This window comes from Halichoeres trimaculatus, unplaced genomic scaffold, assembly GCF_033239565.1.
Source record: "Halichoeres trimaculatus isolate MK-OKI-2021-1 unplaced genomic scaffold, fHalTri1.1 fHalTri1_scaffold_13, whole genome shotgun sequence".
Taxonomy (NCBI): domain Eukaryota; kingdom Metazoa; phylum Chordata; class Actinopteri; order Labriformes; family Labridae; genus Halichoeres; species Halichoeres trimaculatus.
This window is the reverse complement of record NW_027437191.1, coordinates 29,991,807-30,019,453: the sequence shown is the minus strand read 5'-3', so window position 1 is coordinate 30,019,453 and position 27,647 is coordinate 29,991,807. Positions and strand designations below refer to the sequence as shown.

The 27,647-nt window shown below is 43.0% G+C and overlaps 4 protein-coding genes across 9 annotated transcripts; 3 read left to right on the top strand and 1 right to left on the bottom strand.

Moving 5' to 3' along the window:
- Positions 1–31: 31 nt before the first annotated feature.
- On the bottom strand, positions 32–23,594 carry LOC141801562 (transcription factor IIIB 90 kDa subunit-like). 5 transcript variants are annotated; one of them, XM_074684641.1, is made up of 19 exons: positions 23,351–23,594; positions 22,691–22,903; positions 10,362–10,442; positions 10,093–10,266; positions 9,888–9,919; positions 9,728–9,800; positions 5,045–5,194; positions 4,846–4,939; positions 4,483–4,609; positions 4,345–4,384; positions 4,108–4,203; positions 2,869–3,168; positions 2,733–2,794; positions 2,524–2,605; positions 2,395–2,447; positions 2,009–2,283; positions 868–955; positions 556–739; positions 32–442 (listed from the first exon to the last, which is right to left on the bottom strand). In XM_074684641.1, the coding sequence occupies exons 2-19, from the start codon at positions 22,872–22,874 to the stop codon at positions 411–413; spliced, it is 2,127 nt and encodes a 708-aa protein (XP_074540742.1). In that variant the 5' UTR covers positions 22,875–22,903; positions 23,351–23,594; the 3' UTR covers positions 32–410. The 5 variants fall into 5 exon arrangements, with proteins under 5 accessions (XP_074540742.1, XP_074540741.1, XP_074540745.1 ...); XM_074684640.1 differs by having other exon boundaries at positions 35–442; positions 556–742; XM_074684644.1 differs by lacking the exons at positions 22,691–22,903; positions 23,351–23,594 and adding an exon at positions 10,878–10,896 and having other exon boundaries at positions 38–442; positions 556–742.
- Positions 5,486–9,534, top strand: LOC141801563 (BTB/POZ domain-containing protein 6-B-like). Of its 2 annotated transcripts, XM_074684645.1 has the most exons (5): positions 5,486–5,634; positions 7,489–7,775; positions 7,866–7,956; positions 8,080–8,198; positions 8,277–9,533. In XM_074684645.1, exons 2-5 carry the CDS (start codon positions 7,576–7,578, stop codon positions 9,307–9,309), a joined length of 1,443 nt encoding a protein of 480 aa, XP_074540746.1. In that variant the 5' UTR covers positions 5,486–5,634; positions 7,489–7,575; the 3' UTR covers positions 9,310–9,533. The 2 variants fall into 2 exon arrangements, with proteins under 2 accessions (XP_074540746.1, XP_074540747.1); XM_074684646.1 differs by lacking the exon at positions 5,486–5,634 and having other exon boundaries at positions 7,509–7,775; positions 8,277–9,534.
- On the top strand, positions 10,955–21,178 carry LOC141801561 (uncharacterized). Its single transcript, XM_074684639.1, has 19 exons — positions 10,955–11,053; positions 12,272–12,327; positions 12,475–12,567; positions 12,737–12,864; positions 13,045–13,185; positions 13,270–13,347; positions 14,533–14,703; positions 14,887–14,983; positions 15,064–15,287; positions 15,389–15,554; positions 15,689–15,891; positions 16,635–16,752; positions 16,826–17,034; positions 17,181–17,298; positions 18,543–18,712; positions 18,830–18,927; positions 19,018–19,133; positions 19,217–20,380; positions 20,577–21,178. The coding sequence occupies exons 1-19, from the start codon at positions 11,028–11,030 to the stop codon at positions 20,969–20,971; spliced, it is 3,771 nt and encodes a 1,256-aa protein (XP_074540740.1). The 5' UTR covers positions 10,955–11,027; the 3' UTR covers positions 20,972–21,178.
- Positions 23,595–23,804: 210 nt separating the features above from the next.
- Positions 23,805–27,436, top strand: xrcc3 (X-ray repair complementing defective repair in Chinese hamster cells 3). The gene is made up of 7 exons (XM_074685354.1): positions 23,805–24,058; positions 24,485–24,616; positions 24,699–24,896; positions 25,866–26,020; positions 26,197–26,409; positions 26,491–26,528; positions 26,667–27,436. Exons 1-7 carry the CDS (start codon positions 24,004–24,006, stop codon positions 26,902–26,904), a joined length of 1,029 nt encoding a protein of 342 aa, XP_074541455.1. The 5' UTR covers positions 23,805–24,003; the 3' UTR covers positions 26,905–27,436.
- The last annotated feature ends 211 nt before the right edge of the window (positions 27,437–27,647 follow it).

Here is a 27,647-nt window from a genome sequence, read left to right as displayed (position 1 = left end):
GTTTGTTTTTCAGAACTTTCAAAGTGTTTTGTTAAAATGCTTTTATGATACTTACAGGAATGTATTTGTATTTACATTAAAACACAACAAACAGATATAAAAATACACAAAATCTACAGCTGTTCTTTCCAAAAAAAAACAAAACAAAAGCACAAAAACAGTGCAAACAACTGGAGCGTCTCAAGAGAGATCAGATCTATTAAATTAATAGGACGGTGAAATCTAAAGGCACAGAGAAAAAACATTACAATTACACAACATCAGTTTCATTACAAACAGAAATAAAACATAAAAATGGTTTAAAAATCATTTTTTACATAATGATTGAGCGCAAAAGCTGGTGGTTGTTGATTTCTGTAACATTGATCCTTCTTAATGACGGTCGGAGAGTTCATCAATCGATTGGTCGGTTAGAAAACTTCCTCCTCTTCACAACCGTAATCTGAAACGACAAATCAACAAATACATCACTCCATCTGTTTCCTGTCTTTATCAGCCCTTTCAAAATAAAAGCCAAAGTGAGTCTGAAATTAGAAAAGAAAATTCTAGTCGAACCTCCAACCAGCTGGAGAGCAGAAACACATTCCTCCTCCACTTCAACCTCCTCCTCTTCCTCCTCCTCCTCCTCCTCCAGTGCAGGTGGTGGTTCTGCAGGAGGGATGGGCAGCTTTTCCGGTTGAGGGTCAAAGGTCGCTGCAGATGCAGTGTTTTTCGTGGTGTCTGGTGCCGTGGTAACCTCCTCCTTAAAGATGAAACACAGCGAGTGTAAACATGTTTGATTCAGAGCTCCTCATCTGTGGCAGACGTGTGGATGTGCCTGATTGAAGGAAATGGAGCTAAAACGGACAGAGCAGCACCAGAGCTCACCTTCTCAGTGACAGGATCAGTCACCTGGCTGCTCTCCTGCTTGGTTGCTTTCTTCTTCTTTGGTACAGAGGAAATGAGAAGGCGCATCCTGGAAAACAAACACAATATTTTGTTAACAGTGAAACAAAAAAATAACATGACGGATTATCACGTTAAGATTACATATGGATTTTATATACAGTGAGGAAAATAAGTATTGAATGCTTCAACTTTTTTCTCATCACATATCTTTCCAAAGATGCAATTCAAACAAAATTTCTACCAGACATTGGTATTAACTCAAATAATCCACACATGAAAAGAAATCACAATGTTCAGGTCTAGAGATATTGATTCTGTGGAATTAAGAACGTTAACAATAATAATTTTGGCCCATTCCTCTGCACAGATTGTCTTTACATCTGGAATATTCTTTGGTGTCCTCTGGTGAACCCTTTTCTTTACTTCTTTCCACAAATGTTTAATTGGATTTAAGTCAGGTGATTGACTAGGCCATTCTAACAGATTGATTTTCTTTTTTTGAAACCATTTGAGAGACAACTTTGCCGTGTGCTTTGGATCGTTGTCCTGCTGGAAGGTCCAGCCACGTCTCATCTTCATCATCCTGGTGGATGGCAGCAGATTCATATCAAGAATTTCCCCATACATGGCTCCATTCATTGCTCCGTCAATTATATGAAGTTTGCCAACACCATGAGATGAGAAACAACCCCATGCCATGATGCTTCCACCTCCAAACTTCACTGTTGGTGTAGTGTTTTTTGGCTGATGTGCAGTGCCATTTCTCCTCCAAACATGGTCTGTAGTATGACAGCCCAAAAGTTTAATTTTGGCCTCATCTGACCAGACAACATTCTCCCAGTATTCTACAGGCTTGTCAAGATGCTGTTTAGCAAACTTTAAACCAGCTTCAACATGCCTTTTCTTGAGGAATGGAGTCTTGCGGGCTGAGCGTCCATAGAGACCATGGCGGTGGAGTGCATTGCCTATTGTTTTCTCTGTAACAATTGTACCTGCTGCCTCCAAGTCTTTCTGGAGCACTTTCAGGGTGGTCCTTGGCTCGTTGAGTACTCTTCTGACTGGAGAAAAGTTGACGCGTTCAATACTTATTTTCCCTACTGTAGATAATAAATGTTTGTACCTCTTCCCCATGAAGCTGGCACTAGCAGCTGCATCACGGCTAGCATCACTGGCCTTTCTACGGCGGCGGCGGTTGAGTCGTTTACGTGCATCCGGTGTCTCAGAGGGCGGTCTGCTCGGACTGCTGCCCCCTCCACTTCCTGTCCCCCTGCTGTTCAGGTCTCTGAGCACATCATAGTTTATCTTACTGGAGATCTTCTTCTTCTCCAGCATCCGCTCGATTGCCTCGCCTGCAGACGATGCCTCCTGCTCCTTCTTCTTCTTGGACTTCTTTGGCTGAAAGAAAAAAATCATAAAAACATCCTTTTTTAACATCTTAGATTTCAAGTTTCACTAGTTTGCCCTTGCACATCAGGCTGGTAGACCCCGTTCATTGAGTGCACTCACCTTCTCTTTGTAGGTTCCCTGCTCCTTCTCTTTCCTGATCCGCTCTTCTTTCTCTGAAACACAAACACACACCTGTGTTAATGACAGGACATACTCCATGATAATGAAGGTGACGATGATGATGCTCACCTTTTTGCTCCTGCAGGTATTCTGCGTTTTGTTTCATCCAGAGGTCTGTCTTCACCTGGACTTCCCTCTCATTTAGGATGTACTGCAACAAAATAAAACACATCCTGAGCAAATCCTTTCACAATAAGAGTAACAGCATTCTGAGGTAAAAAAGTTCAAATTCAGTTTTTAAAATTATTTCATGTTCAGATCAGTGACTGTTTACTGACCTTCTCTATCTCCTGATCATCAATACCATCCAGGTCCAGCTCTCCACCATCCGACTGTTCACCTATAAAATAAAAACAGCCCTGTAAGCACCTGTCAGAGGTAAGGATGATGTCACACAGGTGTCTTCACTCTCACCGTCAGGTTTGTCACTGTTGTCTGACTCGTCAAAGGTCGGCTGGAGGCTGGCTGCCGTCGGAAGTTTCCCCAGGATGATGGCTAACGGGGCCCCCTGTCGTTGATGAACAGCTTCCTCCTTATCAGGACCAGTCCCCTCCTCGCCAGTGTTGGTCTTGTTGCCCAGCCCCTCCTCTTCCTGGATCACCTGACCTAGGAATTCCTGGGTCAGGTGTTGGGCAGCAGCTTGGAGCTCGTCTTCCTCAACTTCTTGATCCTCAGGTTCAGAGGCCACAGACAAAACTTCTGAGTCCTCTGGATCTGAAAAACGAGGAAGAGTTTAAGAGTTTTTTACAGGACTAACTTGAATCATGATGGATCAAGGATAAGGGCTGAGCTGGGAACTGTAGTAATTGAGGCAAGGATGCACCGATCCTGTTATCGGGTATTGGCGGGAAAGGATCAGTCCAAACTTGACACTAAGGCTAAACTATGATTTAGTCTACAAGTTATAAAATGTTACAATCAAAAAGTCATTTCTGGAAATTCTGAAGCATTCTTTTAATCAAACTGCTGTTAAACATTTAAACACTTATAGTTTAAATAAATATTAACTGCAGTGATTCCATATGTACTCATTTTTGTTTTTTACCCAATACATTAACAGTCTAATCCCACAGTAGAGCATGCAGGTTGTTATTTAACACTGGTATCGGATCAGGATCGGTATCTGTCAATACTCAAAGTTCAGGTATCGGTATTGGGACCAGAAAAGCTGGATTCGTGCATCCCTAAATTGGGGATTAGGACTAATTTAGAATCAGGGTGAACATAGGAAAAGTCCTGACTTGGATTGAGGACTAACTTGAAATCAGTTGGTTCAACACTACTACTGACTGTGGATCAAGACTAAATTGGGATCTGGGCTGACATAAGTTTGGAGCTGAATGCTTTCTAAGGCTGTGGACTGACTGACTAGGCTGGCTTGTGATCAGGTCTTACTCAAGATCAGTACAGACCCTGGATCAGCGCTTAGTCATGCTTAGGATTTGAACTAAGATCAAAACTGACTCAAGTCAAAGCTGACATAGGATCAGAACCAACTTAGATATAACCAAATAAGGATTGGGGTATTTTTAATTCAGGGTCATGATCAGGGCTCACACAAGTCAGGAGTACCTTAGAAATACCTCCTCATGATAAGGGTCTACCTGGATTAGAAGTAGTCCAGGAAAGATCTTGCTTAGTATCAGAACTTACCTAGCTCTTTGGCATAGGCAGCGTAGATCCCTCTTAGTTTCGGTCGACTCTTCTCCAGCTCTGACTCGATCTCATCTTTGTAACAGCTGATCTCTCCTAAAAGACAAAGCGGATTTAGTTTAAAACCCTCAACAAGGTCTCACAAACTGTCCATTTCAGTGTTCTGAAACACCCTAAATGATCCATTCGATCACTCAGAGATGATCTGGAGTGGGGAGCAGAGTATACCATACTGACCTTCAACATCATCCAGCTTTTTTGCCAGCTCCTGTTCCAGCTGCAGTCGAACAAAACAGTGAAATGATTAAATAACTGAGACGTGAGACCTGCGCTCTGCAGCCGGTTAGAAAACATCTTTGTGCTTAGGTGATTTACCTGCTGCATCTTTGCTTTGGTTTGAGCTGCAGTGAAGGAGGGTGGATCACATTCCTGCTCAAGGTCAACTCTCATGAACTCATCAATAGTTAGCTGACTGGTGGGCGTGTCCTCGAACTCTGTTAACCTGCAGGGAGAAGAGGGGACGAGGTTTGGACCTATCAGAATCAGCCCACACTGTCTTATGTAATAATTTTTTGCCCAGGTCTTACATAATGTGCAGACGACTGTAACTGAATTTATCAATTCCCAGTTACTTTGACACAAGTGGAGTATACGCTGCATGGGATAAGGTAAGGGGGACTGAGCATGTGGAAAGGGGACTAAAACATGTGGTTTAATCTGATATAAATATAATCTGACCTTTTCCTCAGAGTGGTCTGACACACTTTCACCACACTGATCACGTCCTTCACTGTGCGGCGAAACTTGTGCATCCGAGCAGCGACCAGGAGAGCTAAGGTCAAGGAGGAAGCGGATGAGTAGGAAGAAGAGGACAGGGGGTTAAGATATCATCCTACGTTGGATGTTAAGTGTTCTGTAAACAGGTATTGTACTATACCTGCTCCACAAAGTCCAGAGGGACGGCGTCCTGTGTGCATCCAGTCCCTCTTCATCCTCTGAACTAGACGAAGAGCTGTCATGGAAACCTCATGAGTCCTTGCCCCAAACTCCAGCATGTGAGCAAAACGAGGGATGTAAAGACAGGGGTCTGAAAAGAAGAAAAAATATACATGAGTATGACTTATATTTAGCATAAATACACTGTTTCCAGTTGTTTAAGTTGTCTTATTTATGTGTAAGAATGGGTTAATGTAAAAAAATGTGTGTATAAGTGTGAAATGAAATGTGTGTGTTGTTAATTCAAATATGTGTGTCTCTGGAGCTTGTGTGTGTGTGTGTGTTAGCAAGTATAGTGTGTGTTTATCGACAAAATTCTTGGTAGATTCAACTTTGTAAAGCTAAAATAATTTATTCGTCGTTTTTTATGTTTTATAGTTTTCCCGCGCTTTGTCGCCATCTTGTGGCCTAGCTCGGTGACGGCGGATGTGGCAGCAGAGTCAAAATGGCGCCCGGAGAAACAAACATCGGCTGGTGTCGCGGTGAATTTCCCGTTAACGGCAGGACAAGCAGCGGTGGGATGTGTGACAGGTAAATAAAAAACACACACGCAATCCTACAATTACATATTTTCTTTCTGCGTGGTTTCTGTCGGTTCTGGTTGGCTCTGTTTGTGTGCGCGTGCTGCGTGACCAGTGAAACGGATTCTACGGTAACAGAAACGGACATTACAGCCACGAACACAGCCTGTGTTCTAACGGCAGGGCTGAGCTCTCATCATCTTTTCGTGCGGGTGATGATTAGTTATTGATTATCAGTGTGACACGGAATCCTCGACCGAAGTGAGAACCACGAAGACTAATTTAGACCACCTGGTGCTGGATTGGTTCCTGCAGGTCCCCCTTCCAAGCAATTTCCATCCGTAAAAATACAGTGCTAACATACCACAACATTTACTGGTCTGTGGTATAAACTCGGCAAATATCTATATATTTGACAGCACGACTGTATAAACACAGCTAATATGACATCTTTTGTGACTGCATTACTGTTTGGAACATTTTTCCTAATATTCTGCATTGTACGGCAAATAAAATCAATTATATTACTGTAAAAAAATACTGTAAATGTTACTCCCATTGCACTAGATAAACGTACTTTCATTAAAAAAACAATATACCATCTTACAGTTTGTACTGCAAATTTAACACTGTGTACTGCATAACAGTACTTTCATGGTATCACCTAATGTACTGCATCACTGCACTGCGAACCTACCGCCTCATTTACTGTCCCCCTTATGTTCCTGCATTACTGTATAAATGGAAAACCTTGTGGTCCACACTGCTGCATAAAAAACACAAACTGTTGCAGCATTACGGTATGGATTATGCAAATATATTACTGCATTAGTGTAAAAGAACTGCAATTACACCTCCTACTGATACTGCATTAGAGCAACATACCAAAAATATTGCATAACTGCTGCTATAACAATGTAACTGTACTGTACTGCAAATATATCACCTTGTGTACTGCACTTTTGTTCTGCAAACATCAAATAGCGACTGTACAACGACATACTTCAAATATTAAAACTAATGACCCTGCATCTCTATATGAAACTGCAAAAAATTCACCCTTTGTACTCTAAGAACTGCAAAAAAACACATCTTGTTGATGCATTTTTGTTAACTCACAAAAACACATGATTAACAGTCTTCCAATTGATTTGCATTTATATGGATTTTAATTTAAATCATCTATTGGCATTAGGATTATGATATAATTAATATGCAGATATTGATTGTTTATCTTGTTTATCTTTATCTGGATTAAATCTTCAGTAATCTAACAGGTTTTAATGTCAGCATATCATTTAGTCTAATAAATAAATCTAGATCATGATCACAGTAAAGTGAATTTATTCAGATCATTATCACAATATTTACACATCTGGATTAAAATTACAACTGTACACAGATTAAAATTTCATTATTCTGTATAATTCTGGATTATAATCTTATTTCTCTGCATGAATGTAGATTATAATCCAAGTCTGCAAAATTCTGGATTATAATCTCAATTCTCTGTATGCATCTATAAAACAATCTCAATCTGCAAAAGTACAATGCACAACTCTTGATTACAACCTCAATAATCTGCTAAATCTGAATTATAATCCAATTTTCTGCCTACTTTTAGTTATAATCTAGTTAATCTGCACCCATCTGGATTTTAACTAATCATATACTTCAAAGTTCATCAAATTTGTCAGCCATAATCTGGATTATAATCTTAATCTGTAAAAATCTGGGTTATAATTAATTTTGCCTGTGTGCCTCTGGATTATAACCCCAGTAATCTGTACACTTTTGAGTTAAAACATCAGTAATCTGAACATATATCTGCACACTTTCGGTTTGTAATCTCAATCTCCTACAGGTATTCATCATATTATGAGCTGGTGACCTCACAGGCTCTGTGACCAGAGGGAGGAGGGGGATCAAAAAGGGGAGGAGTCAGGAGGAAATGGCGGCTGAGCTGTTCTCCACCAGCCTACCTCACAGCAACGAGGTGGACGTGAAAAAGACTTTAATCCAGCCCAGCCAATCACAGCCGCCCGCCAGTGACCAGGACAACCTCGACAGAGATGAGGTTCAACTGAACACGAACGATGATGGAGAGGAGAGAGATGGCCGACAGGAAATACAGCCCACCCTCAGAGAGAGGTCAGTGATTGGTCGATGCAAACGCAGAGAGATTTTAGAATCGTTTGTTCTGGGTTGGTCATTTCTTTCGTTGTTTACGTCTACGTGCAGGAATGCTCTGATGTTCAACAACGAGCTCATGGCTGACGTTCACTTCATTGTTGGACCGCCTGGGGAGACTCAGAAAGTTCCCGCCCATAAGGTAAACCTGACCCGACCTGTTGGTTTAAGACCTCTACTTCAATGATGCTTTTCCTGATCTTGAGCTTGTCCAGAGCTCTTGATTTTTCCAGGCCTTTGATTTGTCTCTGTTAATGTGCTGCAGTATGTCCTCGCCGTGGGCAGCTCAGTCTTTGGAGCCATGTTTTATGGAGATCTGGCAGAAGGACAATCTGAGATCCAGATCCCTGACGTGGAGCCAGCTGCTTTCCTCATCCTGTTAAAGTACGTCCTGATGTTTCTCTCTTGCACTGAGCCGGCTTTTTGTGTCTTAGCTCCTAACCCGGTCCACGTCTGTTTCAGGTACATGTACAGTGATGAGATCCAGATGGAGGCGGACACGGTGCTCGCTACGCTCTACGCTGCTAAGAAGTACATTGTTCCTGCTCTAGCGAAAGCCTGTGTGTCGTTCCTGGAGACAAGCCTGGAGGCGAGGAACGCCTGCGTCCTGCTGTCTCAGAGCCGTCTGTTCGAGGAGCCGGAGCTGACGGAGCGCTGCTGGGAGGTGATCGACGCACAGGCCGACCTCGCTCTGCGCTCTGAGGGATTCTGTGAGATCGACCGGCCCACGCTCGAGATCATCCTGCAAAGAGACTCGCTCAACATCCGTGAGGTCGCCATCTTTCAGGCGGTTCTAAACTGGGCGGCGGCTGAGTGTCGGCGCCAGGGTCTTGCAGTGAATCCCAGGAACCAGCGAGTGGTTCTGGGTAAGGCTCTGTACCTGGTCCGGATCCCTTCCATGACTCTGCAGGAGTTTGCAGATGGGGCGGCACAGTCTGACGTCCTGACTCTGAAAGAAACTCGTGATGTCTTCCTGTGGTTCACCGCCTCCACCAAACCAAGACTTGAGTTCCCTTTGACGAAGCGGGCTGGTTTAGTACCCCAGAGGTGCCACCGCTTTCAGTCTTCAGCGTACCGCAGCAACCAGTGGCGCTACAGGGGGCGTTGTGACAGCATCCAGTTCGCCGTGGACCGGCGGATCTTCATGGCTGGACTTGGGCTCTATGGGTCGAGTGGCGGGAAGGCGGAGTACAGCGTAAAGATCGAACTGAAGCGACAGGGAACGGTTCTGGCCCAGAATATCACCAAGTTCCTGTCCGACGGGTCCAGCAGCACTTTCCCGGTGTGGTTTGAACATCCGGTCCAGGTGGAACAGGACACCTTTTACACCGTCAGCGCCGTGCTGGACGGGAACGAGCTGAGTTACTTTGGTCAGGAGGGGATGACAGAGGTGCAGTGTGGGAAAGTGACCTTCCAGTTTCAGTGTTCCTCGGACAGTACCAATGGGACTGGAGTGCAGGGGGGCCAGATCCCTGAAGTGGTCTTCTACTGCTGAACCAGAACCATCTTCCCTCTGGGTATCCAACCCAACCATTTAGATATAACAACCAGCTGCAGGGGAAGGGCCTCTGAAAGGACTCCTACCACAAACTGGAAGCTGATTGGCTGTTGAGTGGAACTGGATCCTGATTGGCTGGAAGCTGATTGGCTTGTCTGTGCTTCTCAAATGATGTAAACATTAAAGTTGACGTGAACAGTAAAGTGTGTTGCTGCGTCAGAATAAAATGTTTGATGAATCTGAATGTTACAAATGAGCACGGCTTACTGTTACTGCTTTTGGGCCTGTGAAAGTTTTAAGGGAGATGCAGGGGCTGATGGGAAATGTAGTTCTTTAACTTAATGTGGGAAACCCTGCAGTTTCATGGCATTTTGTGGCATTTTTGTTGTGAATAACAAAAACAAAAGGACCTCACCGATTGCTGGAGCATTGATGCAGAGTTCACGAGCCAGCAGGAGGAAGGTTTTCCCCAAAATGTAAACGTTCACCTGAAACAGAACGTAAGATAACACAGCTAAGCATGAAATAACAATTCAGACACAATCACTACAGATTAAATCTAAACTCAGTCTCACCTGCAGCAGGTCACTTAAGTCCAACAACATGTCTGAAAAAAGGTTGAGTTAAGGAGGTCAAAGTTCATAATGAGGTTGTATTATGATTATTATTACAATTATTATAATATTAATTCATAAAGGGATCTGGTATGACACACAAATGCTAATTTTCATCTGAATCAAAGTTCACATCTTCGTGAGTGTCTTGCTGAAGGAAGGATACGCGGCGTCCCCTCAGTACGACACACCAGGTAAAGACACGCTGCGATGACGTGCTCCGTTTTGCGTCCTCTGGTCAGATGTTTACTGACGACCATCTTGAAGAAGTTGAAGGCCGTGTCCAAGCAGTGCTGGTTCAGCTGCAGCTGACTGCCCAGCTGCTGGATCTGACGCTTCCCTGAGACACAGGTGGGATAAATTAGACCACAGACACAAGTAGAGGAAGGAATAACAAGCAAGTGTGATGGTGGTAAAGGTGGTGAAGGTTCTCACCTCCCTGTAGAGTCTGGGCTCTGGACTCTTTGCCAACACTGGTGTGAAAACCAGAGCCAAGAAGAGGAGCTTTGGCTGGACCTGTGGACACACACACACACACACACACACACACACACACACACACACACACACACACACACACACACACACACACACACACACACATAAAGAGTGTTTGATAACAGCGTTCAGTCATTGATCAGCTGTTTTTCTTTATGAATAAAATGTGTCCACGTATAGCTGGGTATCAGGGAAACTGCATTTATTTTTGTACGTTTAGGCCTGTCATCCACATCAAACTGCAGTTTAACATCACTAAAACAATGTTTTTTTAAAACTCCAGTCAACGTGAAGACTGAATGAATCCACATCTGAAAAACACTGCCACATATAGGTTTGACATGCTCATAAACACCCTTATTGGTGGATTCGCCCACTTCCTGTGGACGAAAGTTTTTCTTTTAAATGAATGAGGAGGGACATTCGTTTCTGAAAATACCCGACTTCACTGACACTCTCTGGAGCTTCTGCTGTAATCAGACTCAATCACCCTCAGCTGTGACTGCCCCCTCTGTTTCCACGACAACCAGGTGATTAGCTCACCTGGCAGTGTGGGAGAATCATTTCCTTCACAGAAGCTGAGAGGACACAAACAGTTTCAACATGAAAACTGTTGCTGTCATCATAGGGTGAGTCTGACTAATCTCACTTTGACAGGCTCACGATGAAAACTCTGATGAACATGATCCCGTCCACTCTGATGAGAGCTTCATATCAATATAACTCTGGTATGTCAGTGATGAGAAATAGTTTCCATTGGGAGATGCAATCTTAAATATGAAAACTTCAAAATAAAAGTCACCAAAGCAGACTGGAAAATGGCACGGCTTTAGTATAAATTTTGTTGTAAGAAATTCAAAACTCTTCATAAAACCTATCCTGATAATTATTTGATTTCCAGGTACATAGCTGTTGATTTGACTTGTGTTTTTGCCAAAGAAAGAAACACTAACGCAATATTTTCTAAGAGTTATATGACAGCACAATATTGGCTGGCTCTCCATTTTTGTGTTTTCAGCTCCACTAACACATCATAATTCAGACAACTGTTCCTCTTGGCATGATAATAAACACCATGTAAACAGCATAAAGTAACTGTTTTATTGTTTTTTTTTTATTTTATTGTGAACATTTTTTGGCTCAAACTTCTACATCCTGTTTCTGGTTTACTTTAACTTGCTTTCTAAAAATTTTGAAAAGTAGGATAATTAAAAAAATGGTCATATATATATATATATATATATATATATATATTCTGCTTGATGAACTTAGAACAAAAGATGTTGTTTGTATTATTTATTTATTTTTTTTGCAAAAGATGTTTGATTTTGCCTTTTTTTTAGAATACGTAGTTGCTGTAACCTGTTGTCATTGTATTTTTATTTCATTTTCAAATTTATTTTTAAGTCTCTTTTTTTTCTAAATAAGTCATATTTATTGATGGCTTTGTGTTATTATAAGCAGCTCTCAATTTTTTGTGCTCTTATTTGTTTATTTGATGGCCACTGAAAAAAAAAAAAACATTGGAATTTAGGCTAACACCCACACCACCCACAACATTTCTGATAGTTTTTTCTGACTTGAAATTCTGAGATTAAAGTTATTCCTCTGAGAAAGAAACTCAGAATGCTCGCTTTGTTAAAATGGGGATTTTGGAGAAGTAAAGTTTGAGTTCTTATATTTAAGTTAAAAAAATAAACTCTTGCCATAATTCTCTTATAAGAAAAAACTTGTTCGGTGTATTACAATAAAAAAATAAACCTTATATAAAAAAAAAATCACAAAAAAGTTTCAGATAGATCATGTGGATAAGTAGAAGCCAAAACCCTACTGTCCTTCTGTTTCAGACTCATCTTTACTTGCAGTGATCTTTTACAAAACACAGCTGGAAGTCAACTGCAAGGTAAAACCCTTTTAACTGTTCTTGTTTGGTTGGACTCAGTCTTTACAGTATTTAAAGTTAGATTATCTCTTTGTGTCATATCTTAATAGCCACAAAACTTGGTGAGTCTTAGTGGCCATTGACCTGTTTCTACATTTGTGACCTCAGGTTTGGCAGAGCCTGTTATTCAGACCGAGTGTCGGGATCGTTACCTGTGGATCCACGTCACCGCTGCGCAGACACCTCGCTTTGAAGCTATTGGTCAGTCATGAAACAAATTCAAACTTCTACCTGCTCATTGAGTAACATGTCTACCTGCTCACTGGGTAACTTGTCTACCTGCTCACTGGGTAACTTGTCTACCTGCTTACTGGGTAACTTGTCTACCTCCTCATTGGGTAACTTGTCTGGCATATCTGGCATGTTGAAGATGGAGATGGCGTCCACCAAATCAGTGAGCAGCTGGCCGCGCTCTGTGGTTACACCATCAGCAGTTTTAGGATGGACGGTTCCACCACAATGAAGGCTTCATACTATTCCTGCTTCACCTACAACCAGGTACCTTCACCTCTTCACAACCTACAACCAGGTGACTTGGCAGCTCTGCTTTTTTCCAGACCAGCCAGTCAGCCTAGGTCATTTCTTCACAAACATGATCCATCAACCTGTTCCACCACTTCCTGTTTAGCTGTGGTTTGACTGACACAATGGTGATAAGTTTTTTTTTTTTGTTTTCAGAATGACGAGGTCTTCACCTTCACACTGAACGTGCTGGTGACTGATGGTGGAGGCAAGTGGATCAGTAAACCTGTTTCTGTTGTCTGTTCTGGTCTGATCTGGACTCACAGAGAGATCACCTGTGAGGAGGACTACATGGAGGTCTGGAAAATACTACCCTACCTGACTTTTTTAAGAGCTATGTGGAGATGATGTGGTTGAAAGGTGTTGTGTGATGTCCAACAGGTAAATGTTAACAGAGATGCTTCATGTGGAGGATTCTGGGGCGACAGTGGACAGGGTTGGCAGGAAGCTTTGTCTCAGGTAAATCCCATCCCCACCAGTGGTTCAGATGTTCAGGTTCTTCCTAAATGACAGGAAGTTACTCCCCGCCACCGGAGGGCCTTGCACGCGTGACCAAGCAGTGCTCGGCTTCTCCGGCCTACGAGATCCGCCCTGGGCCTCCCGATGGCCGTGTCGTACCTGCAACCGTATCGTATTTGGCAAACTGCATATATTTCTATGTGTTTATGCCTGTCTCCCACACAAAACCGCAGCTTGACATCACTAAAAATTAGGGATGGGTACCGAATTAGGTACTTTTATAGGTACCGACCGAATTCTGTCAAAAGTACCGGGTATCGATTCATGTAAAACCAAAAGGTACCATGTTTAGGTACCTAAATGCATCCTTGTGACTGTGAGGGAGTGGAAGAGTAGGTGATTTTCCATGCTGGACATGAACACAGCATTGCAAGGTTATGTATTGAAGAATAAATTTGTTAAACTGATTTTTTTTATATTTCATGACTTAACAAATTGATATTTTTTACCACATAAACACAAAAAAGTACCGAAACTTGGTACTGTTGAGTACCGGTACCGATTGCCAGGTACCGGGCATCGGGACCATATCGTTTCAAATGTGAAAGGTACCCATCCCTACTAAAAATGATGTTTTCTGAAAACTGCGGCCAAAGTGAAGATTTTGGAAAGCTCTGGTTTCATGTGGACTCTGGTAAACTAAGCTTTCGGTTCTTAAACATCAGCTGAACGACGGAGGCTCATTCTGATTGGATGGCACAGGTTTAACGTCTGGAAAACACTGCCCATTATGGGTTTTGCATTTTTTGAGCCACACTCACCGGCAGATTTACCCTCTCCGTGTGGACGAAAGTATTATTAAAAACGAACGAGGTAGGGATATTTGTTTTTGAAAATACCCGGCTATGTTTGGACATGGCCCCAGAAGCCCCGTCCTTCCTGGGCAACCTCTTACATGGGGCGCAGGGCGTCAACCCCAGGCAGCTGCCTCCACTCCGGTGCACTATTCCTCGAGCCCACACTTCTTCTTCTCACTGTGAACGGAGGCTCTGGACGCTGCCCCTTGTCGGGCCGGAGTAAAAGAAAGATGAAAGAATGGCTTGGGGAACAGTTGAACCCGGAAGATTGTCTTCCTTATTTTCAAGGAACAACAGTGGCCATGTTGATCGACTTCTTGTTGTCTAGGCTCAGAGGACTGCGAGTTCTGTGTGGCAGCTAATGATCTTGAAGAATGACGGGCAGGTGTCCTCCATGTCTGTCAGTAAAGCTCAGGAGCAGGGCTTCAGCTTTACCACCTCTGCGCAGCGGATAGTGCTTCGTTCGCCGTACAAGCAGCCACACGCCGAGCTTACCATGGTGAGTAGAAGAGCTGTTTCGCTATCATACCTCAATGAGCTGTCATGGACTTCAACAGGACTATGATGCAATCACATTCACCAGATGGCTCCCATTAGACCTGGATTTCTGTGGGCTCAATGAAGTGACTTTTTGTAAGTTGTTCAGTGTCTGAAGTTGGACGTTTTTTCATTTCATGGTCAGGTGGATGGCATCCCTGTGATGGTTGTGCGGGCATCTCTCTTCAGAAAGCAGAAGCTGACGGTGGTGATGATCGATGCGTCCATGGCCTGCACAGTGAGTAAGTCCTCCGCTCAAACACACCTGAGCAGGAAGTTGATGTTGAAGCGTTACTGATGGTAAATCTGCTGATATCCTCAGATCCAGGTTCCTTTGATGGTGCCCACCTGCTCTGGGATGTCCCACTGGTTTTACCGTCCCTTACAGGGGAGGGACCTGGGTTTGAAAGTCGAAACCTCAGCCTTGGGGTGGAGGGGGTCCTACTAGACAAACCCACTACAGCCGCAAGAGGGTTTGGTCTTGTCCAAGAGGGAAATGTGCTTCAAATCAGGGTGCCATTTGGAGCAAAGGGCGGCTACAGAAAGGTAAAGTCCACCCTGTTGAAACCTTTAACTGGAACAATGAATGCCATGGCTCACAGGCAGAAATGAACACGGTTCACTGTTGTACGTTCTTGTTTTTCCAGAGTATAGTGGAAAACAACTCGTACAAGGAGAAGTACGTCATCTTCTTGCTGTACGAACACGTCTTCTCTTTGCTGTTTGATGACGGCAGCAGCATCGACACAAAACACCGGATGCTCAGAGTGCTTGACACACCGCTGCTCTGCCGCAAGCCTTTCAGCCTGGATAGTAAGTGTCGAAGTTATTTCTCGAGTTATGTCTCCAGTCATGATCGAGGCTGAATCCAACAGAGAAAGTGAGAATGATTGATGTTCTGCCTCATCTGTATCTTTATCCACTGTTGTGTCTGTCTCTTCTTACAGAGACCAGGAATGATGACCGAATGTTCAGTGTCTACCTGGGAAACGTCCCTGCTGATGTTGTTTTAGAGGAAATCCACATGAACGGATACCCACTGATGTCTCAGATGGTTGAACGAGGTCTCAGAATCAGTGCTGTTGAAACCAATGGCACCCAAGCCTTTGAGGTCCAGCTACCCTTTGAGGACGCTGCTGTCCACTGGACGGTGAGGAGTACTCTTAAGACACTGACTGTTCATAGCTTTATGTTTTGGCTTGTCGTGTCCTGTCTGTTAGTGATGTCCCAACCCCGATCCCTAGTATTGGATTGGGCTGGTTTTTGCATTTTTCAAAGTATCAGTGATCAGGAATTCAAGCCAATCCCCTCAACCAATCGATCACGTTGAGCGTCATAAAGCCAAAAATGCTGCCAACTGCTGCCAATGCGTCAGTTTCTTCTGAGAAGACATGAAATTCAAAGCGATGTTGATGAAATTCTCCCATCTTTTGCGTCATGTCAAGACATGTTTCCAGCTTTGTATGCGATACATTTAGGTACCCTCGGAAACTTGAGAATCTGATGATGATCCCAGTGTTTTCAGTTTTTGAATTGGAAAAAACAGCTTGTACATGCCAGTCATTTAAAAATAAGTGGTAATTTGATCCCGCCGGCGGGTTTGGGATCCAGAGGGTTTTAACTTCAAAACTAGCTGGACTAAGTTAAATGGACTTAATAAGCTTTAACTATTATTTTTTTACTATTCGGTATTGTAAACACACATGGCACTTCTTCAGCAAAGATTATCTCCAAACCTAAAACTGGGACTTTGTATCGGCCAATACTCAATATTAAGTAATTGGGATAGGGGGCAAAAGAATGCTGAGCGGGACATCCCTACTGTTTGTTCTATCATACCAGCCTCATGGATCTGATGCATTTGCAATAATGTGATATTTTTTTTCCTACCAGTACCTGGGTCATGGTGTGGTGCAGTACTCCGCAGACGTAAACTTCACCTTAACCATCATGCCTCAGAGAAACTCATATCACTACCACACATCTGTAATAGCACAAGTTTCCAATTCATGTAAGAAGATTTAACCCTCACAAAAACATCGTGTTTCCTCTGACTGATAGTAAACACAGCTGCTCTCCTTTAGTCCCTCCAGAAATCACAGCGCAGTGTTCAGAAGGAGGAATCAGCTTCAGTGTGGTCAAACCGCCACGAGCTGAAAGTCTCTGGGAGGTGGGTGTCGACCACGAGCCTCTGACATCTGAGCTGGCAGCTCAAAGAGGATACCGCCTCTACAGTGATACAGACAGGACTGCCCTGGAAGTCCCTGTGTTTTCAATCGGATTCACCTATGAGGTGAGAAGTAAATTAAAGTGTATGACCTAGGCTCTGCTGGGAGACAGAGAAATAATCGAAGAAGTATTTTAGTTAAAACAGTTTATCCCTTCATAGAAACAGTAGCAGTCCTGCAGTCAGTAATTCATCTTTCTTTTTCTCTCAAGGACATCAACCTGTCAGACTTTTACGGGACCTTTCAGCTTCTTCTCAGAGACTCCAAAACTCTGGAGATCCAGACATCCACCTCCAAACGCTGCCTCTTCAAAACACAGGACATGATTGGTAACCCTTCCTCTGCTCCAGTCTTATAATTACATCAATATTGTTTCAAAACGTATTGACCAAGTGTCAACCCCAATCTAATATTTGAAGTCTATGCCACATAATACACATAAGCACAAGGCTCACCTCTTTGCTATAGCCAAACTTGAACAGAGCCACATTATGTTCACCGCTACCAATATGGATCTGTTTAAACGTCCTATAAGGACATCTAAAAAAAAACGAAGTCTGACTGGTTCCTGAATGGGGTACAACCCCAACACAGTTTCTCATTCCCCAACATCATAAGTTTTTCACCTGAATTTATCCCTAAAGAAGCTAAGAGGAGGATCTGTTTTGATTGCACTCTTGCGCCATCTTGTGGCCTGGAGTCTCCGCACACTGTCTTAAATTACTTTTAGTGAGGCGTGTGTTTGGAATTAAATGGAGATCAGATCTAAACAAATTCTCTCTGTTCAAGACAGCCGGCTATATGTAGCGCTATCGGCAGCCCGGTGCTCCGACGTATCTGTAGGCTAACGTGACAACAAGCTAACTGTCAGTTTGTAAGTAGTTTAGTAGCCGTTTATATTTAGCACAGCTGGCAGCCTGGTGCTCTAAGACATGTCTGTAATGTTAAACGTTAGTGAATCCTGGTTATGTCCTGCCAGTCATCTACCAATCAGAGCTAACGTAACCTCACTCTTCATTTTATTGATAGACTCTCAAGTTTGAACAGACCACTGCAGAATAACTGCTGACTGTGGGTTGGAGTCAACATTAGCACAAACAGATTAGCTCCTCTGTTAGCCTTTAGCTTGTGCTCTATCAATCTCCTGTTTATCTTTCTTCTGTCCTTTTTCTGTCTGACATTTAGGCTCCAGTGTCCACCATCACTACAAAATTAGTCATGGTAATCGTTTTCAGCAGAGAAAAACACATCTGTTTTTTTATCTTTTCTTACTGCTAAACTTTGTCGGCCAGTATGGTGTTGTCATAGAGACCTAGACGTGAAGCTAAGAAGTAGCAATTTAAAATGCATTACAATCAGGCATATATCTAAAAGGGAGACTTTTTCAAGATCACTTTTAAACTCCTCACAGCACCTTTAAGATGTTTTTTGGGGTTAAAATGAAAGATACCAGATGAGAAAACTAAATAAATGTGAAAATCTGACATAACTTTTTGGGTAAGAAAGTTTAAGAACAAAGTATTTTCTGGAGGATGTTTGGTGGCTGATGCCCAGTACCCCTCTGTGGTGTCAGTCTGTTCTACAGATGGGACCATGACGGTGGTGACGGGCGGGACCTCCACCTGGCCAACGGTGCGGCCTGAGAGAACCACTCTCCTAGACCCAAGCTGCGGACCCATACAGACAGATGGATCTAGGGTTTTGTTTAAGTTCAAGTTGAACTCCTGTGGAACAAGAGTCATGGTACAACTCCATATGCACTAAAAAAAGTAATGATCTAGGTCCAGTCACTGTGTCACAAGTGGAGGATATTTTATCATCAAAATGTATTATTGTTTTGTAACCGAAGCTGTTTAACAGGTTGGGGAGTCGTACATGCTTTATGAAAATGAAATCCTCCATGACAGACAGTTGATCACCGATGGACCAAACTCAATCTCCAGAGAATCTCAGTTTAAGTAAGAAAACACCCCGATAGACCAGAGAGACCCTGATTCCTTAGATGGAGGGAATCTAAGACATTAATGAAATGTCTGCTTCTTGAACAGGTTGACTGTGAGGTGCTTCTATCCACTCAGTGGAGTCAGCAGACTGTCTGTGGATAGGAAATTCCCATCACAGGCTCCTGGATTTGGTTCAGTCAGAGCCTTCAAGAGTTTTAAAGGTCTGAGTTCTTGGATCTGAGCCCTCAACAACCAATCAGCTCTGAATGACAGAGTTATAACAAGTTTTTTTTCTTTCCAACAGATTCCAATTATCTAACCTCTTCACAAGACTGTTCCCAGGAGGATTCTGGACCTGCCGCCAACATGCCCACAAACCACATCCAGCAAACACCTGTTGCCCAAAGTGTCCGGCCTCAGTTTCGCACAAGGCCTTTGCCCAGATCTGGATCCAGTAACGTCGTCAAAGTACCAGGAGAACACAGCAAGCTGCTGTACTCCCTAAAAAAACTCCAAAATTTTCCAGACTTTAAACTCCTCCCTCCCCAAAAAGTTCCCATGTGGGGCCCGTTTCTGTCTGGAAATCTCATGGTCCAGCCTCAAGAACAACCTGAATTCAGATTACCGACTGTTTTCCAACTACACAACAATCCACCTATGTATGGGAAGTCTCTAGATGGTGTCCAGCTGTCATACCGTAACGCACAAACAGATCCAAACCTAACCAAAAAGCACATGGACTTAGGTTTGAGTCCTCCTGGCAGGAGTTTTGGCTCTCCTCTTAAGAGTAACCAAGGAAGCTTCAGACTAAGGCCAGATCTGAATCTGTTGCCTCCAAGCCTGGCATGGAACCAGCCCTCTCAAAACAGTTTGATACAAGAAAGTCAAGACATGCAGAGTTTTGACTCTGCTCCTAGCATGCCAGAACTGGACAATCCAAATGAAGCCGATCTGGATTCAGGTCTTAATGGGCTTCCAGGCAGTGAACAGGAAATGGCAAAAACTGAAGAGGTACCCGATGACCCGCCTCAAAGCCCAAATGATCCTTCTCCAACCACCGAGTTAGAGCCAGTCTTTGAAACTCCTGCTCCATACAGCCCAGGAAATTCCAGCAGCAATGACCTGAACCACAACCCGGAAAATCCAGGGTCCATAGAAAGAAGGAACGCTGACACCGTTTGGTCAAAAGTGCAGAAACCTCAGAGCAAATTTGTCTCATCTGAACATTCTCTCAACCAGGAAACTGTGATCCAACAAGCAAAACCTCAAGGGTCCAACACCTCCCATGATGCCACTGGTCTAAACACTGACTGGAGTGACAGAAACGGCACAAACATAAGAGGGGTGCATGTTCCTAATGTAACACAAACCCAGGAACTGGTCTCAAACCATATAGAACAGCAGCAGGAACTGGTCCATCCTGTCCTAAACCAATCGGCACACCAGCAGCCAGTCATAAAACCTGCAGGTATTTCTGTTGTTATGTTGTCTAAAGTGAAGTTATATCCTAAAGGTTAGTATTTGAAGAGCATCAAATAGTGTTTAAAAAGATAGCAGCATTAGCGGTTAGCTTAAAGTTGGTCAAAAATGCACAGTTCTGCTAGCAAAATATGTCACTGTGGTTAAATCTGTGTATCCTAACATTCTGTTTTACCCACCACCAGGGGCGTCTCACACTAGAGTCGAACTCGTTTCTGGTCTTCAGGAGAGATCCCTGACCCCATACGAGCCCAAACAAGAGAACCCAGGAACCCAGACTGATACCGCAGTAGGAACCAACAGTACTCCCATTCCTACTTTCACACCTCCTTACACTCAAAACACTCCGGCTAACATCAGTGGACATCAACTACACAGTCCCCACAGGCTGTCGGAGAGGGATCCTGCTACAGTAAAAGCTGTGACCACGAGCTCCCACTCAGGATTTAATGGTTCTGGTAGTTCAGATTCAAACCCAAAGATCCAAACCAGGTCTGACTACAGCCAGTACAATAAGTATGGAGCCAGTGTTCATCAAGGCATCATAAGGGGGACCAAGAACAGACATACACACACCTGAACCTGCTCTGTCAGAACTCAGAAAGAAGACGTTCAATGAATGTCCGGCCTTTGATCTGATCTATTTCAGGAGCTGCATCAGTCCAGTCTCTTAGTGCCGGTTTGTGATGTCTGATGCTGCTTCTGTAGTTGTTGTTTAGAAGGTGTGCACATTTTTCTGTCCTCTCAGGTAAACAGATCAGCTAATAAAAAAAACGAGCCTTTCAAAACTGACCACGTTCTTCCCAAACTGATTCAACAAAAGTTCTTTCACATCTGTGTTCGAACATCTGACTCTCTTTATATGCAACAATATCTCTGATTATAAATGTAATTTCAGGATAAACTCTCATCATCTTACTGGGATAGATCACTCAGGTAGCTGATCCTTTAAAGTGATACTCCGGGATGGAACAAGTTGGGTCCTATCACAAGGTTTAGGGCAGAAATTACCCCTACAGCAGTGATTTTGTGCAGCAGAAGCCCAGAGTGCTCGCACCAAACACCCCCTCCCTGCTCCTCTGCCGGTTTCAGACGGGGCACATTTTACTTGACCAAAAACACAAATAAACGGACTCCCACTGAAAAAATGAGATATCGATCTGCATTCACTCTTTATTTACAGAATTTTCAGCACGCTACTTTCACACAAAAAAACAACGCTACCTCCGCTGTAGAGCCACAGCTGCACAAGGCGCTTGCCACTTAGTGTATCAGTCCACGCGCCCGGCATGCCAGATATAAACGAACAAAGGTAGTCTGCCAGGAAGAATTATGCAATAACACCGTAAAGATGAGTGATTATGAGAGCGAGGACGACCTGCCGTTCACTTTGAATAAAGTGTGAATGCAGACCGATATCAGATTTTTCTGGTGGGAGTCCGTTTATTTGTGTTTTTGGTCAAGTAATATATGGCCCCGTCTGAGTGCAGAGGAAACCCACAGAGGAGCAGTGAGGGGGTGTTTGGTGCGAGCGCCCTGGGCTTCTGCTGCACAAAAACACTGCTGTAGGGGTAATTTCTGCTCTAAACCTTGTGATAGGACCCAACTTGTTCCATCCAGGAGTATCACTTTAAGGGTTGTATGAGTTACATAATACTAGTTGTCTATACTGTTGGAAGAAATGAAACAAAAGTTGGCTAACTTGACTAATTTTGAGAGATTTTGGGCCAAGAACTCCACCTAAGCCTTTACTTTGCCACCAGAAAGTCCATTTGTTTTTGAACTCTGCTGATCAAACACACATATGCTCTTTCAACTGAGAGCACTGATCAGTCAGTCAGATCTGTGGGTATCAGAGAGAAAAAAAATTACAGGGTTTGGTTGAAGATTCTTTTGTGGTGTGCTTTCATTTTGTGTGTCAAAAGATTCACAAACTGGAAGTAAATGAAAACTGTTTTAGTGAAGATTTTCATGGTAAAATCATGTCTGTGTGAGGGATAGGAAAATTGAGCCAAGATTTTTGTCCACAAAATGAGATGAAGATGGAGGAGAAAGGAAGATTCTGGATGAACTTAAACAAGGATACACTGACATATCCTCAACAGAAGTCGCTACATGAATAATGTAACATGATTGGTGCAGAAGAAGCACTGTGCACTACTGGGTATATCTCCTCTGTCCAAGTGTATCTTTCAATATCTAGGATCCAATAATCCTAGTGTCTCTAAACCCTATAACAGACTCTGACAAATACAAGAATGCATCTGTTCAAATGTTCTCAAAATTTTGTCAGCCTTACCATCAGCAGAGACAAACTGTCCCACAGCCGAGGACACGCCCCCACTTCCCTCCACAAACTGGACCTCAGAGACGATGATGTTGTCCTCCAGAACAGCACCACAGCCAGTACACACTGCGCTGCCCCGGGCCTGATCCACATCGATGTCTGACCCCCCGCAGGTCTTGCACACCCTGGAGCTCATGGTGGATGAGGTCAGAGATCGGATGCTGCCTGCAAGAGGATAAGGGATCCAGTTACTTTTACATACTGATGTCAATAACAACAGAGCAGCTTCTAAAAAACAAAAAATGCATCTGTGTGTGAATCTTTAAGTTGTTTACAGGCAACTTCAGCGTTAACAGTTGATTTTAAAGGATAATGACAACAATAACAGTACTCATTTTTATTCATTTTATGACAGATCTCTGCTGTTGTTAGTTGCTCGTGATTTTACAGCTAAATCATCAGGTAAATGACAAATAAAACTACGTATCAGCTATAAAGAGCATGAGTAGAAATCAAACCTTTAACAGCTGTTTAATAAGACTAACAACAAATATTGGTGACCCGCAGTATTATACTTTAACTGAGTGAACGTTAGCTAGTCTCTTTGAGGAACATGGTTGGCATAAACAAGCCGTCTTTGTTCACACTAACTAGTTCTCTAGGTTAACTCACGATCAGTAGATGCTCTCAATAGAAACAGTTGAGTTTAATTCCGCGCGTAGAAAGCCCAGCGTGGTTCTTCAGGTTTTTAATCCATAAATGATCATTTTAGACTTTCTTTTAACTGTTTTTTTATTATTTCATGATATAAAGACAGCAAAGCCGTTTGTTTATTCCATCATTTGACTTAAATTGTCGATCAGAGTTGAGATTCTGTTCAATGTTTTCACCGTTTGTTGTTTTCCTGTGGCGCAGAAAAAAGACGTCACGCACCATGCACATAAAGTGGGCGGGCTCGATCACTGATAAAATGATTACTGCGGCTATTTTGGAAAATAACCGTTTGATTCAGGAGAAGTATTTAAGATTATTCATAACTATCGTTTTAAAATTATTTAAAATAAAAATAATTCCGTGGTTTAATATTTAGATCGGTGCAGTTCACACCCCTTCTCCCGCTTCTCAACCGGCGCCGCTTGATGACGTATTCATGTTAGCGGGTTTCTGTTGTTGTTTAACAGAGTCCGAGAAATCATCGTCCATAGAAATATTTACAGACTGATTGTATATAGTTTAGAAGTTTATTAACAGTGTCGTTGTCTGTGGTGGTCTTATCGGGGCTCCGAGCAGCAGCGGGCGGTGGACAGCATGTCCTCTGCGGGGGGATGGATTGCGAGCAGCTGGAGCTGAACCCAAGGATCAGAGCCGCTCTGAGGAGAGGTGAAGCCCACACTCCAAACCTCATTCAGAAATTTTGAGCTGTACCTCGACTGCTGTGGAGTGAAATCAGTGTTTATTTCTGCAAATTTTATGTTCGTGTCTCATATTCTGTAAAAAATCAGATCATAAAACTATTTAAAAATGAGCTCGAAATTTTCCTACAGATGTCCACAATACAAACCCTGATAGGAAAGAGTGTGAAAATTGAGGGTGTCATAACATAATCTGTATCCTTGTTTCCACTGAAAACAAAAACCAAACACTGGTATATCTTATATCATTACATCAACAAAAACAAACTACAAATCCAAAAGTTTGCCAGTGCTTAATTTCTGTCCAGTCATAGTTCCATTCAGTGTGCCATGTGCACAGATGTCTCAACCCTCTGCATCCAACTGTCCCACTGTTTTCTCCAATGTTGTCCAGCTGACATACGCACTGCAGGAGAGGTTTTGAGTTCAGGTCAGGATCTGCACACTCTCGGTCTATCCCGCTCAGATGTCCAGCAGCTGCTCAAAGCCGCTGCAAATGCCTGCAGACCACAACCTCCGATCACAGGTTAGAGCAGGATGAAGCCTGATTTGACATCCCAGAGTTACGCCACAGTCTAAATAATCTGTGTGTTTGTGTGTGTGTTTAGCCCTGTCGCTTCAGGATAAACAGTCCTCTCTCAGACTCAGCACGGGCTGTGCGGTGCTGGATGAGCTGCTGAGGGGGGGTCTGCCTGTGGGGGGCGTCACTGAGTTGTCAGGGGAGAGTGGAGCAGGGAAGACTCAGCTGGCTCTGCAGATCTGCCTGTCTGTGCAATACCCTGTCCAGGAGGGGGGGCTAGACTCAGGCAAGTCAACATATCACCCACCAGTAAATAACAGTACTGCATAAAAACACTTACTATGTATTAAAGGGGACATATCATGCTGATTGCTGATTTAATACTTACATATAATATAATAAATTTGAAAACAAGACCTTTCATCCCCTGAATTTTCAAAAAATTAGATATTGTATTTTTTCTGATATCCTAGAACGAGATTTGATGCCTCTGAAAATAGGTCATTGCCATTTGGCTTCGAGATTTCGACCTTCGTGACGACACGAGGATCCTTTCTTTTTATTGGAGTACTCTGATAAAGCAGCTCCTCCTCTGTGATGTCAGTTAGTCACACAACCGCCACCGAGGGAAACACCCACCAAGAGCTGAGTATAAACGTATAAACTCTACATGTTACAGTACCGCTTTGACTCACCACACTGAAGCGTCCTGAGATGATCTGTGTCGAGGTGGATTTTCTTCCTCCTGAGCTGCAGAACCGTCCAGGTCTGACTCGGGGTCCAATACAAAAGGACGTATCCTACACTCTGCCATTTTATTAGTGCTATCAATGCCTTATGGTGAAGTTTTGGCAAACAGCAAACTCGCTCGGTCTGTCCCATCCAGTATGACGATTTTGTAAATACTGCCATGCTGCAAAAACCGCCCCCCCTGGCTCTACCCCCTCCGTCCCTCTGATAGAACTGACCAATCATAGCACAAAAGGCTGTGATGTTGTGAGGTTACTGGAGGTCATTCTCCAAATGGAGCGTTTCAACAAGATCTTCAGAATGGCCTAAAATCAGGATATTGAGAACGCTATTGTGGGGCAATGAAGGAACTAAATGACTTGTACTGAGGGCAGAAATGCTTTACAGGCATCCTAGTCTGGCATAGTGAAAAGGAGAAACAAGCATGATATATCCCCTTTAAATTATGACCTTGGCACATTTTAAAAACATTTGTCTGGTTTTGATGGTTCTGGGTTTCTTGTAGGAGCCGTGTTTATCAGCACTGAGGACTCATTCCCGAGTCGCCGTCTGCAGCAGATGATCAGAGAGCAGCCAAGTCTGCGCTCAGATGTCCCCCGATCACTGATTGATTCCATCAAGTTCAGTAACAACATCTACGTCGAACACACTGCAGACCTGGTGAGTCAGTGACCTCTGATCCACTTCAAGTGACCTCAATAACCCATCAGTAATTCCCACGATCATTTATGTCACATGACCACATACACTTGTTATTGGAATAAATATAAATCAAATATTAATAACAACCTCTAATCATTGATTAAAAACCCATTTATTTGTCTTTACCTGTGTAGGACTCACTGCAGGTGTGTGTGACTCGTCGGGTGCCCCTCCTCCTAGCCAGAGGAAAGGCGCGCCTCCTGGTGGTCGACTCGGTGGCGGCCTTGTTTAGGTCAGAGTTCCAGGCGTCTGATTGGCTAGAGAGAAACAAAAAACTTATCAGCTTCTCCTCCAAACTACATCACCTGAGTGAGGAGTACAACATACCTGTGCTGTGTGTTAACCAGGTAACACACACAAACACACACTTTAAACTTGTGCTGAGTAAAGCAGTTTGACACAAACCTGACTGTTTCTTGTTGTTTCAGGTGACGGATGTTTTCAGCGACTCAGACAACCACTTGGGGTAAAAATGAATTTTTAAGTTATTCTTTAATCATGTTTTTTTGTTAAGACACAGCTGTTTGTTTTTTAAGATATTCTTTATTTAAAGATATGTTAAATATTGACACTTAAATTCAAAGTTTTTCATCTCTTGGTTCAGCCCCCTGCCCTCCAGTGTCTCACCTGCTCTGGGGTTAGCCTGGGCCAATCAGGTGATGGTCCGACTGATGCTGCAGCGACTCCAAGGAACAGTTTCCCGAGGCGATCAGAGCAGCGCTCTCCGCAGGCTGGAGGTGGTGTTTGCTCCTCACCTGGCCCGAGATGGGAGAAATGCAGCCGTTTGGAGAGAGGGGGTCCGAGGAGTCCCTACCTCAGAACTACAGACCCGCCTCTCTTGAATTAGTTTTGATTTACTTCCAAACATTTGTTTAAGATAAAGTAGAAGCATTAAAGTTTTTAATGAATGTGATGATGCCTCTTTTGTTTTTTCTTCTTTTGTTGAGGACAGATAAAAATAGTTATTATAACTTTGGAGATATTATAGTGATAAAAAAAGATGATTATACATGCTGTAAGTTAATATGGGCAAAAAGGGCTCATGGTAGATTTTAATATTTTGTCTTTTATTTTTTTCCATCTCTTCATTTCCTGCTGGTCCTCATGAAACTCAAACCCACTTATAGCGTTCCTGCTGGTTTTTCCATATAACAGCAACAGAGCGTCAGACTCCTCTCATGGTGGACCTCACTGTGCCTGCGGGAGTGACCAATGAGAAGCAGCGGATGTATTTTAAAGCCGCCTTCAAAATAAAGGCGAAAGTTGCCCTGATGTTTGCTATTTAAGATAAATTGAGATAACTGTTAATGCAAAAAGTTCATCAGAAGTGCAACATTTTTGAACACTAAAGTTCAGAATTGATTAAAATAATAAATTGAGGGTTGCCATACTTTGAAAGGGGTAATGAAAATGTGCAATAGTCTAATAGTTACACCAATGTGCAACTACTCCTCTCATTCATTCATCTATACTAAAGACAATTTTTTTCTACATGTTTTTTACTACACTTTACATTTTCAATTAGATACTTTTTTGTTTGAAGTTTTTTTTCCCACTTTATGTACTTTGGAAGAAATCCCTGCGG

What these genes read in the sequence shown, in the direction of transcription:
- LOC141801563 (XM_074684646.1), top strand. Translation starts at nt 7,576, where the DNA reads ATGGCGGCTGAGCTGTTCTCCACCAGCCTACCTCACAGCAACGAGGTG. An exon ending in AGAAAGTTCCCGCCCATAAG is followed by an intron (nt 7,957 to 8,079) that starts GTAAACCTGACC and finishes AATGTGCTGCAG; the next exon opens with TATGTCCTCGCCGTGGGCAG. An exon ending in GCTTTCCTCATCCTGTTAAA is followed by an intron (nt 8,199 to 8,276) that starts GTACGTCCTGAT and finishes CGTCTGTTTCAG; the next exon opens with GTACATGTACAGTGATGAGA.
- LOC141801561 (XM_074684639.1), top strand. Translation starts at nt 11,028, where the DNA reads ATGAAAACTGTTGCTGTCATCATAGG. An exon ending in CAAAGGGCGGCTACAGAAAG is followed by an intron (nt 15,288 to 15,388) that starts GTAAAGTCCACC and finishes TTGTTTTTCCAG; the next exon opens with AGTATAGTGGAAAACAACTC. An exon ending in CAAAACACAGGACATGATTG is followed by an intron (nt 17,299 to 18,542) that starts GTAACCCTTCCT and finishes CTGTGGTGTCAG; the next exon opens with TCTGTTCTACAGATGGGACC.
- LOC141801562 (XM_074684640.1), bottom strand. Translation starts at nt 22,874, where the DNA reads ATGAGCTCCAGGGTGTGCAAGACCTGCGGGGGGTCAGACATCGATGTG. An exon ending in ACTTAAGTGACCTGCTGCAG is followed by an intron (nt 9,801 to 9,887) that starts GTGAGACTGAGT and finishes GTTCTGTTTCAG; the next exon opens with GTGAACGTTTACATTTTGGG. An exon ending in AGGGAACCTACAAAGAGAAG is followed by an intron (nt 2,284 to 2,394) that starts GTGAGTGCACTC and finishes TTTTTCTTTCAG; the next exon opens with CCAAAGAAGTCCAAGAAGAA.
- xrcc3 (XM_074685354.1), top strand. Translation starts at nt 24,004, where the DNA reads ATGGATTGCGAGCAGCTGGAGCTGAACCCAAGGATCAGAGCCGCTCTG. An exon ending in CTGTGCTGTGTGTTAACCAG is followed by an intron (nt 26,410 to 26,490) that starts GTAACACACACA and finishes TTGTTGTTTCAG; the next exon opens with GTGACGGATGTTTTCAGCGA. An exon ending in GACTCAGACAACCACTTGGG is followed by an intron (nt 26,529 to 26,666) that starts GTAAAAATGAAT and finishes CTCTTGGTTCAG; the next exon opens with CCCCCTGCCCTCCAGTGTCT.